Source organism: Leucoraja erinacea, chromosome 12 (genome assembly GCF_028641065.1).
Source record: "Leucoraja erinacea ecotype New England chromosome 12, Leri_hhj_1, whole genome shotgun sequence".
In the NCBI taxonomy this organism is placed as follows: domain Eukaryota; kingdom Metazoa; phylum Chordata; class Chondrichthyes; order Rajiformes; family Rajidae; genus Leucoraja; species Leucoraja erinaceus.
The window spans coordinates 24,250,287-24,261,607 of NC_073388.1; the positions used below are offsets into that span (position 1 = coordinate 24,250,287).

The window sequence follows — 11,321 nt, forward strand, 5'->3', positions numbered from 1 at the left end:
GAGTATTGTAGACCGAAATGCATGGAAACTGTTCAGTGCAATGATGCATGGACGATATGAAAAATGAGCAGCGCTGCAACAAGACATTTGAACGCTTTTAATTCATCTCCTTTGTCACGGCACTAAATGTCTGCATTGCAGTGAAGACTGAGAAATACAGTAGTCATGCATGCTTCTATTTCAGCAGCACATTTATTAACTTAATATAATAGTAATGAAGTAATTGTACAAATCAGTCATAAGAAACAAGCAGAATTGTTCCTGTGGAATGAAATAGTGATGTGATCATTTGTTTCCCTCATTTTGCAGGTTTGGGTGTCACACAAGTCCATACCTTATAGTACCAAGGATGGAAGTGGAGAGGTGTGGAAAAGTTGGACAAAAGCATTCGATTCCTTGCACAAAGGTCAATGTTAGTACACCGAGGAAATAGATTCAAATTCCCATTCGTATCCATTTCCCTAAATTTCATTACAATCCCACTCATCATTCAGCACATTTCAAATCCTCAAGAAACCCTGTTCACCCTGCAATCTCTAAGCCAAATCTTGCTTCTGGAAAAGCAAAACCCTGCAGATATAAGAAAAATGAAACAAAGTCTGAAAAAGCAGGAAGTTGAAGAAAATGTCAAATTTTGTATCCAAATAAAGGATACAAACAACAAATGGAGTTCTTCATGATTACAAAATCTATGCTTGTTCAATATAAGAAACATAGAAAAGTACAGCATACGAACAGGCCTTCATGCCCACTAGGTTTGCTCTGAGCATGATACCAATCTAAGAACATCTGCATCCACATGGTCCATATCCCTCTAACCCCTGCCTGTTTGATGTGTGCATCTAAATGCCTTTTAAATTTATTATCATATCCCATCACCTTGCAACACATTCCAGGCACCAACCATTCTCTGGCTTTGCAAAGCTTCTTTAAACTTTCCCATTTCATTTAAACAAATCCTCTCTAATATTTGACATTTCTATGCTGGGAAAGAAAAGATTTACCTGACTCATCCACTGTATATGTTCCCCAGATTATTATGAGGTCTAGGAATGTACAGTAAATATTAGCATTGCCAGTGAAGTCCAGATGCTATACAAAATAATTCCAATTGAATATTTCCTAAAACTTTGATATAAAGCAATTTTCTCTAGAATCCCCAAAATGGTCAAGATAGGTCATGAAAAGGAAATTTAGTTTCCCTGCAATCAATGCAAGATACCACTTGACTAATGCATTGAAGCACACCCTAGGAATGGATAATTATGGAGGTGGTTGGCATTTATTAAATTGCTGGTAAGCATTGATTAAGGAGGTGCTACAGCAATTTGATAATTAATTCTTATTCTTGGCTTTTTGAATCAGCAGATTGTTGATGAGGATTTTGACCACTAAATGTAGATCAATATTTCCAGTTCATGTTGGCTCCAACATTGCATTTGAAGTGTCTCAATTTACTTTGAGATATTTTGTCAAGACTGTCTCATAGTCTGTCAATGCTTCTTTCAGAAATTTCCTCAGCAACTCATCAAGGTGTGGCACAGTGGAGCAGCAGTGGGTTTGCTGCCTTACAGTGCCAGACACCTGACTACGGGTGCTGTCTGTACGGCGTTTGTTCGTTCTCTCTGTGACCACGTGAGTTTTCATCAGGTGTGGTTTCCCACCACACTCCAGGAGGTACAGGTTCGTAGGTTAATTGACTTTGGTAAAAATTGTAAATTGTCCCAAGGGTGTGTGTGTGTGTGTAGGATAGTGTCAGTGTGCAGGAATTGCTGGTCGGCAAGGACTTGGTGGGACGAAGAGCCTGTTTCCACGCTGTACCTCTAAACTTAACTAAAAAGAGAGAGTGACTGTGTTGCTATTTTACTATCTTATCTTATCTTATAGAGGTTACCAAAATGAAGGGCATTTTCAGTTTTGGGTATCTTGCTTGGAGTTTGACACAAAATGCTGGAGTAACTCTGTGGGTCAGGTAGCATCTCTGGATAAGAGGAATAAGTGATGTTTCAAGTCGCGACCCTTCTCCTTAAGTCTATTTTGGCTTCTCCATTGCTGCTTCTTAAATCTCATCTAAACAACATACACACAGCTGCATACAATTGAGTGAGAATCCCACTTTTGTCATCAAGCCGCAGAGGGTCATGGGCTTTTCACCACAGCAGCTCAGAGCACCATCCATTCACTTGGGCCAGTAGAGAAGGTGAAGATGGTGGGATTTATGAGGGGAGTGGGTAAAAGATCTCTGATACCATAACGATGGAAATAATTATACTTGATAAACTGTATCTAATAATAGGATTTTAGAACAATAGTGCAATGGGGAATGGGGAACGGGAGGGCAGAATGGGGAACGGGAATGCAGAATGGGGGAAATCCTGGTGGAGAGCCTCATGGGGTCTCCAGAATTTATAGGGAGCACGGTTGGAGGGACATTGCAACTTCTTCGTTGAAGATGAAGATGGGAGCCTGTACTGCAATCCCACCTGCCCTCCACAACCACGAATAAAAATGAGGAAATAACATTTCGACCGCACTGGACAATCTTACTGTCGACATGGGCAGATACAAACAGATACATGGCTGGCAATCCAAACGTCTATGTCATGGACAATACTGTAGAGGCCTTCCATTATGCATCTAATCCTGTATCCCGAACCAATGAGCAATTATTTCACAATGAAGGCTCATCGTTTTAGCTCCAATTTTTCAAAAATGAGCATCCTGAAAATCCAGCTTAACTTCCAGAAAATAGGTTCCTCTTCAGCTGGACATTATATTGACCTAGCAATCTCCTGTTGGACGCCAAGCACAAGCAACATTCAGATGAAGAAAAACAGAGAGCAGTCACTGAGTCAGTAGCCACAATTTTGATCGATCTTCCCCTTTCCAATGATGCTAACTTCAGCTGCTTCAGCTCCTGTTCAACGAGAAACAGATACAAAATGGAAATCACTGCAAAATGTGTACAGGGTGTTAAGGAGACGAATCATATGTTAAACAATTATTGCTGGTATCGTAGCATGATTATTGAAAACCCCTTTATTTCACCTCAGCTGAATAGACTGTGACAGCTTAGTATATTTTTTTGTACATAGTGGGAGGACATCAGCAGCCTCTTTGCAAAACCACGTGACAGAATGACCTAGAATGGCAAAGACATCACAAAATCTTTATTTTCCTGTCAGCATTATCCAAAAGTGGGTTTTGTGCCAGCTGATGGAAATGGTGGCGGAAGAAAGAAGCAGAAATTTCTCACTAATAAACTTATATTTTTCTATTGCAATCCACTTCATTCACACCAAAGATGGTTACCAGCCAATAGAGAGTCCAGTAACCACTGTCCACAATTGATAACATTGCATAAGAACTATGAACACAGATTGATGCTGAAGACCAAAGTAGCTTGAGACAGCTCATTCTATGGTATCAGATTCAATCTTTGCCTTTGCACATGCCGCAAATAATTCCAGCTGACTTCCTGTAGGGCCGCACAGTTCTAATTTATCCTTTCCACTTCTGTCCGGTCAGCCAAACATTCCATCCACTTCAACACCCCAATCCATGGACTGTCACCGACCTCTCTCTGTATTTGAGGTATTGTTGAGAACTCATTTATGAGATAGGAATTGTCCCTAAACTGCTTAAAAAAGGTACTGTTTTCAATTGAGCTCATTTCCAGCTGATTGCTTTAATTTGTTTGAATTACTTTTTAAATGCACCAGCCTAATGAAATGCACAATTTCAAACCACGTCTGGATTTATAACATTGCCAAAAAGATTGTAGATTTTAGCATAAATTGAAACCAGGAAAGAAGAAACTTGAAAATTGGATGTGATTGCAATGAGTCATATTTATTTTAATTGCAGTACAACGAAATTAACACATTTTTTAAATATATGGGAACGTGTATGAACATCGTGTTAACCCAGATGCCAAGATGTGTTTGGTTATGTCAGAAACTTACGTTCCACAGGCACCAGACTTGGCCTGGGTTTCTGTCAATAGCCACCCTTTCTTCCTTGTGTACAGTTGTAGCGCAGTGATAATGCTTGTGAACAAGAGATCAGCTTTCACAATACGCCAATACGACCATTGTGCTATTCAAAGCTTAATCAGACATCGTCAATGGCAAGGGTTTTCTTCCAATAATAATTGACCTTTTATTGACAAATTTGGACCAGTTTCTGAATTAAAGTGCTTTGAGGTGCGGCTTTCTCATGTGACACCCGGGCTGTGTAAAGAGTTCTCATGACACTGACAAAAGGATGGATCTGAGCCAGTCCTGAAAAGTTTGCTTAATGAAAGATTTTAGTGGCTGAGATTTAAGTTCATTCCAATTTAATTCCAGCCAAAAAAGTCCATTCTCCTGGGTGGTTACTCTGATGAAATCAAATCATTCCTTCTGATTGAAAACATCCCTCTATTGGTCACTTTCCCACCTGACCCTGGGGAAAACAATTGTTTCATTATCCTCACCCTCCCATTTCCATATTACACTCACAATATCCCACGTTACTCTCAACCAATTTTCAGCTAAAGTCTCTCTATTTTACCTATGAATCTCTGACTTGTCCGTAGATGCCAACCCAATAGCATACGGAATCCTTTGGCAGTTTACCAAGACGGCTCATGCATCAAGATTCAGATTCAATCTCTTTATTGCCATTGTGCAATGTACAGTGCAGAGACAACGAAATGCAGTTAGCATCTCACCTGGAAGAGCGAACATAGAATAATGGAACAGTAAAATATATATGTACATACAGTAGCAGTAGTGCAGAGAGCAGTCCTTGACGATGCTGAGCGCCCTTCGCAGACATCGCTTGCTCTGGACAGACTCAATGGAGGGGAGTGAGGAACCGGTGATGCGTTGGACAGTTTTCACCACCCTCTGCAGTGCTTTCCGGTCAGAGACAGAGCAGTTGCCATACCATACTGTGATGCAGTTGGTAAGGATGCTCTCGATGGTGCAGCGGTAGAAGTTCACCAGAATCTGAGGAGACAGATGGACCTTCTTTAGTCTCCTCAGGAAGAAGAGACGCTGGTGAGCCTTCTTGACCAGTGTTGAGGTATTGTGGGTCCAAAAGAGGTCATCAGAGCTGTTGATCCCCAGAAACCTGAAGCTGGAAACACGTTCCACCTCCGTCTCGTTAATATAGATGGGGGTGTGCGTGCCACCCCTAGACCTTCTGTAGTCCACAATGAGCTCCTTGGTCTTCTTGGAGTTAAGGACCAGGTTGTTGTCAGCGCACCGTGCTGCTAGAAGCTGGACCTCCTCCCTGTAGGCCTACTCATCGTTATGCTGCAGGCATGTGCATATCCATTGCAACATGATTTGTCAACAGGGGATGCATGCACGGTGATCAAGAGGTTATTGTCCTGCCTCAACTACATCCTCTGGCAGTTTGTTTCACATAACGCATATATCATATATCATATATCACATATAGAAACTTACAAAATTCTTAAGGGGTTGGACAGGCTAGATGCAGGAAGATTGTTCCCGATGTTGGGGAAGTCCAGGACAAGGGGTCACAGCTTAAGGATAAGGGGGAAATCCTTTAAAACCGAGATGAGAAGAACTTTTTTCACACAGAGAGCGGTGAATCTCTGGAACTCTCTGCCACAGAGGGTAGTTGAGGCCAGTTCATTGGCTATATTTAAGAGGGAGTTAGATGTGGCCCTTGTGGCTAAGGGGATCAGGGGGTATGGAGAGAAGGCAGGTACGGGATACTGAGTTGGATGATCAGCCATGATCATATTGAATGGTGGTGCAGGCTCGAAGGGCCGAATGGCCTACTCCTGCACCTAATTTCTATGTTTCTATGTTTCTATCCACTACCCTCTTTTGCCAACCAAAATGCTACATCTATGCAAATCCTACCTGCCTACACGGCCCATATCTCCCTGAACCTTTCCTGTCTACATACATGTCCAATTGACTTTTATATGTTGTTATAGTATCCGCCTCAAATGCCTCCTCTGGGAGCTCACGTACCATGAGGGGCAACTTTTTCCTCACAGAGGGTAGTGGTTATATGAAACAAACTGGCAGAGAATGCAGTTGAGGCAGGACAATAACAACATTTAAAGGATAATTGAACAGGTACACGGAGAGGAAAAGTTTAGAGGGACATGGAGCAAATGCAGGCAGATGGGAGTAGCTTTGATTGGGTATCTTGGTCAACATGGATGAGTTGGTCGAAGGGTCTGTTACTGTGCGGATGACTCCATGGTTTTATGTGAATGCAAGAGCATCAACATGCATCATCTGTCTTTCTATGGTTTAATTCATGTTGTATTATACTCCATCAGGGCTCTCATCCTCTCACTGCCATTGACGGGCAGGATCTGAGATGAAAGGGCATGTAGGGGTTTATCATCTACTTTCTGTTTGCTTCTGATTTTATTCAAAAATTGGAAGTAGCATATAATACGCTGGAGCATATAAGATCTCTGAAGCTGTGCAACAACATTGGACAGGTTTTGAAGTCTGGCAGCAGAATAGTCCAAAACATGTTAGTACAATAAAGGCTCCTTATAAATGCAACGTGCTGTTATAGTATTCAAAGATCTTTAGCTTTCTCTTGAGTGTTGGTATCTGTCCCGCTCCAGGTTGATTATTGAAGTATTTTCACTGTCTGGTAGTGAAAGGGCAGGTGGATACAGCGTTAACTTTTTGCAGCAGTCTAGTGAGTCGTTGTCTTGGAGCTTATGATTTCTGCACTGGCCTTGGCAGTAGTACATGACAAGAGTCATCCTTGCCTTAGCTGCTGTACATTTTGTTACTTCTGACCCAATCTTGTTTCAGATAACAGAGTGCCTTTAAATGGTTCAGATTGTCCTGAGAGAGTCAACTACAACTGAAAAAACAGTGGCTAGTTTTTGTTCTGAGATTTGCTCGGCAAGCAGAGATTTGGTTTGTGATTAGAAAGGTAGACTAATCAAACTCCGGCTTGTACTCACAAACGGCTGCAAAGCTTTGTGAACAATCCGCATTGCTCATAGAATGGGCATCTAAATAAGGGCAAGAGTACAAAAGACATAACATTAGTCAGTCTGTTTATGAACTTGCTTACTTATTTGGTATGTTGTTATCAACTAGACATCTATGCAAAGAAATGAGCAGGCATATTTGTGTAGGTACTGTATGTGTAAATGAAATGCTATAGAAACAGATGCAACCGCAGATAATATATGCAGACACACTCAGGCAAAAGCATACACACTGACACACTGACAAAAGAGGAGAGCTGTATAAAAGTGTGATTGAAAAGGTGGATTTTGCCAAGGATTGCGAAGGTGAAGGAGGATAAAGAATGTCAAAATTTCAGGGATTTATGGGATGTAACGGCAGCTGCCTGAAGAAGTGAAGAAATTCAGACTGGCTAACACAAAATCTCATTCAAAGGCCCAAAAACTGGAAGGAAATTATCACTAGAAGATCCGAAGGGAATGGAAGAAATACATAGCTAACTAGATGCTTTGGCATGGGATATTTGAGACAAGGGTTAAATAGTTTAAATATAAAAGGGATCCGAGGCAATAATGCAATAAGATAAAGAACCATAATCTCCCAGCATACTGTAACGTATCATTCTGAGAGAATCTCCCTTTACTGAGGGTCTATGACTGGTGGGGATATGGTCTCTGAAGGTGGTGATGTGGATATTGTACAAATAGAGCAGGAAGATGTCATACCTATACTTGGAAGCAGCACAGTAGAATAGGTAGGAAAGATAAAGGTACTTCATGCTAGGTTTGTGAAGATTGTTTCCACTCATTTAAGAGGTTCATTCACTCAGCTCAATGAGGAACTAAGAAACTGGAAGGGCAGAACCAACGTATTGCAAAACCAGATGAGGAAGGAGACAGAACCTGGGAATGTTCCACATTTCTCACAATGAGACAAACACAACTTAGATCCCAATGGTTCTCAGAGCAACATTATTTACGTGGAGGAAATGGATGAACTCGAAGGAGAAGTGAGTGGTTGTGGAGGGCTATGTGGGCTTCTTATCAAGAGAGAAGTATAGTCCTCACAATCCAAGCGTAGAGGGATTGAGCTGTAGAAAATCTGTAAACACCATTGTTCTATTGTATTTTAACATTGTGTTTTTTTTTACCTGCTTTTAACTATTTATACTGTTCCATCAGGGACTGGATTGTTTTTTAGTGTTATTATTATGTGTGAAGTGTTTTAAATTTCATGTGCGATGCTCCGCTATTCACTGGGAAACGTCTTTTCATTTTGCACTGTAACAACTGTTGCTTGCAAGATGACAATAAAGGTTGATTGATTGATTGATTGATTGGTTCTCTCTCTACTGATCCATAACCTCCTTGTTTCGCTACTCTTCCACACCTCTTTGGGCTTACTTTCAATCCAACAGATTTTCTAAATTGTGTTTGTCTCATTGAGAGAAATGTGGAACATTCCCAGGTTCCGTCTCCTCCCTCATCTGGTTTTGCAATACAATGTTGCTAACATTAGTCTCACGTCCTGTTCTCACACTGAACTGGCTTTTGACCTCTGTCATGGCTGGGGTTGTCTAATCTGATCTTCATCTTGATACTGTCTCCAACACAACTTGTTGTACTTCCTTGACATCTCTTGATAACATGTCTGTCTTCCAGTTGTCGTGCTACACCTTTCGGCCCTTCCACTGATGCAAGTTATTGTTCTGGCACATATTTTATGAATTAACATTACTTCCTATTATAGGTGGCAATTTGTGAGAGAATGACAACAATGCTTCCCACCAATGCTGAACATTCATAACTTGGACCTTACCACAACATCCAAGTTCTCATATTTCAAAAAAGAAAGCATACCTAGTCCAACACATTGGAGTAGAACACAATGGTGATTTAATAGTCCTACAGTAGGATAGTTACTTTGCCAGAGGAAATAATCCCACTGAGATCCATCTGTCCAGAAAAAGATCTGTGCCTAAATTAGGCGGAACAACAAGGAGAGGAAGATGTTAAGTATTACACATATGTATGAATTGAGAAACAAATGATTGTGCTGTATTAAGCCATGTAGTCATTAAATTTACCTTGTACTTGTCAGAGGCACCAACCCAAACCATATTGGAATTCAATGTATTCAAAGATAGATCTGCAAGAAACTCACTCGTCTCCAAACTGTGAAGTGAGGCAAGATGACCACCTGGTACCATATTCTGACAATACACCTGAAAAAGGAGAGATATCAGCTTACCCTGAGGAATGTGTTGGAGGGCAGGGGGGAGATGGGTGGTGAAAAGAGGCCAGAACTATTCACTGGCTTCACTACTCACCAACAATTTGGGCAAACATAGAAACAGAAAAATAGGTGCAGGAGTAGGCCTTTCAGCCCTTCGAGCCAGCACCGCCATTCAATATGACCATGGCTGATCATCTAAAATCAGTACCCCGTTCCTGCTTTTTCCCCATATCCCTTGATTCCTTTAGCCCTAAGAGCTAAACCTAACTCTCTCTTGAAAACGTCCAGTGAATTGGCCTCCACTGCCATCTGCGGCAGAGAATTCAACAGGTTCACAACTCTCTGGGTGAAGTAATGTTTCCTCATCTTAGTCCTAAATGGCCTGCCCCTTATTCATCCACTGTGACCCCTGGTTCTGGACTCCTCCAATATTGGGAATGTTTTTTCCTGCATCTAGCGTGTCCAATCCCTTAAGAATTGTATATGTTTCTATAGGATCCCCTCTCATCCGTCTAAATTCCTGTGAATACAAGTCCAGTCGCCCCATTCTTTCAAGTATCTCAAGGTATTCGGTAATCTGCCAGGCTGATTTCCGTTTGACCCAGATCTCACATGGTGGTGTTTCTCCTTGGGAAAATACTGACCGCACATAATTGGACACCTTCTCAACACCATCAACACTGATCCTTGTGTAAAATGAAATACACTTTTCCTTAAATATACAACCTATAAGGGCCTTTGGTACTTCACCAAAGGCAGGAGTAAGAAACCTGAAGTCCCACACCACCTGGTTCAGGAACAGCTACTTCTCTACACCCATCAGGTTCTTCAACTGACCTGTAGAACCCTACTCCTACCTCAGCAACCCTACTCATCCCTCACCATTGATTTATTTCCAAACAAGATACAAAGTGCTGGAGTAACTCAATGGGTCATGCAGCATCCCTGGAGACAATGGACAGCACAGGTGATGTTTCGGGTCAGGATCCTTCTATCCTTCTTCAGACAGATTGTGAGTGTGTGCGTGGGGGGTGGGGGGGGGGGGAGGGCAGGGGGAGGAGTGAGGGGTAGAAAGCTGGAAGACAGGAGGGCAGGACAAAGCATGATAGGTAATTGGGGAAGACAGATGAAGGGGGATTTTGATGGGCAAGATGGTTGGACAAAGGGCAGAGATGATTAAAAAAAGTGTGAGACAAGGTGTGAAGAATTGCAAATTGTGAAGCCGGAAGAAGGAATGCATTTGGAGGGAGAGGAGGAAAGAAATAGATGTAAGTCCAGGTGTAGTATACTGAAGGAAGGAGGAAGAAGGGAAGGGGGGGGTTAGAAAAGGCAGGGGGGTGGGTTTGTTAGAGATTACCAAAAAATGGAGAATTCATTGATAATACCATTGGGTTATAAACTACCCAAGCTGAATATGAGGCACAGTTCCTTCAGCTTGTGTGTGGCCTCCCTCTGGCAATGGAGGAGTCCCAGGCCAGATAGGTCAGTATGGGAATGGGAAGGGGAGTTAAAATCGTTAGCAACTGGCCTTATCTATATTACTAAAAGTCTGATCTTGACCGCTTTTGGCCCACTGTGCTGCGATTTCCGAGAGAACGCCGCCACCTACGGCCGTCATTTTTGGCCACCTCGCTCAGAGCCCACGTCTGCCTTCCTGGACCAGAGGATTTTTCCCATCGATGAAAAATCAGAGAGATATTAATGTTTTGTTTTTTTTAATCACCATTCTCTCTGCTGCCCCTGCTGGAGGGAGGGAGAGGGACTATAAAACTAGGAAGTGGTGTGCCTCACTCAGTCTCTGTAAGATGGAGGTCATGTTTCTCTGAGCTCTGAATAACACTGAACACATGTCTACTTAACTGTGAGTGCCCTTTATGTGGTTTGAAAATGAAAATATGGTTGGTTTGAAATAAAAAGGCACTGCCTGCAAATGGTTGTTTGGGGGGGTTGGGTTGAAGTAAAAAGGCACTCTCTCTCTCTCTCCTCTCCTCTCTCCTCCCACCTCTCTCTCTCTCTCTCTCTCTCTCTCTCTCTCTCTCTCTCTCTCCTCTCTCTCTCCCTTCTCTCTCTCTCTCTCTCTCTCTCTCTCTCTCTCCTCTCTCTCTCTCT

General features: G+C 42.1%; 1 protein-coding gene across 1 annotated transcript in view; it reads right to left on the bottom strand.

Moving 5' to 3' along the window:
- Nucleotides 1–5,278: 5,278 nt before the first annotated feature.
- Nucleotides 5,279–11,321, bottom strand: part of LOC129702193 (lectin-like) — an 8,978-nt gene continuing 2,935 nt past the window's right edge. Inside the window, exons 3-5 of the mRNA XM_055643833.1 lie at nt 9,064–9,201; nt 8,837–8,954; nt 5,279–7,018 (exon numbers count right to left, since the gene is read on the bottom strand). Of these exons, the coding sequence (XP_055499808.1) occupies nt 6,942–7,018; nt 8,837–8,954; nt 9,064–9,201 (333 nt within the window). The 3' untranslated portion in view covers nt 5,279–6,941. The remainder of the gene's footprint in view (nt 7,019–8,836; nt 8,955–9,063; nt 9,202–11,321) is intronic.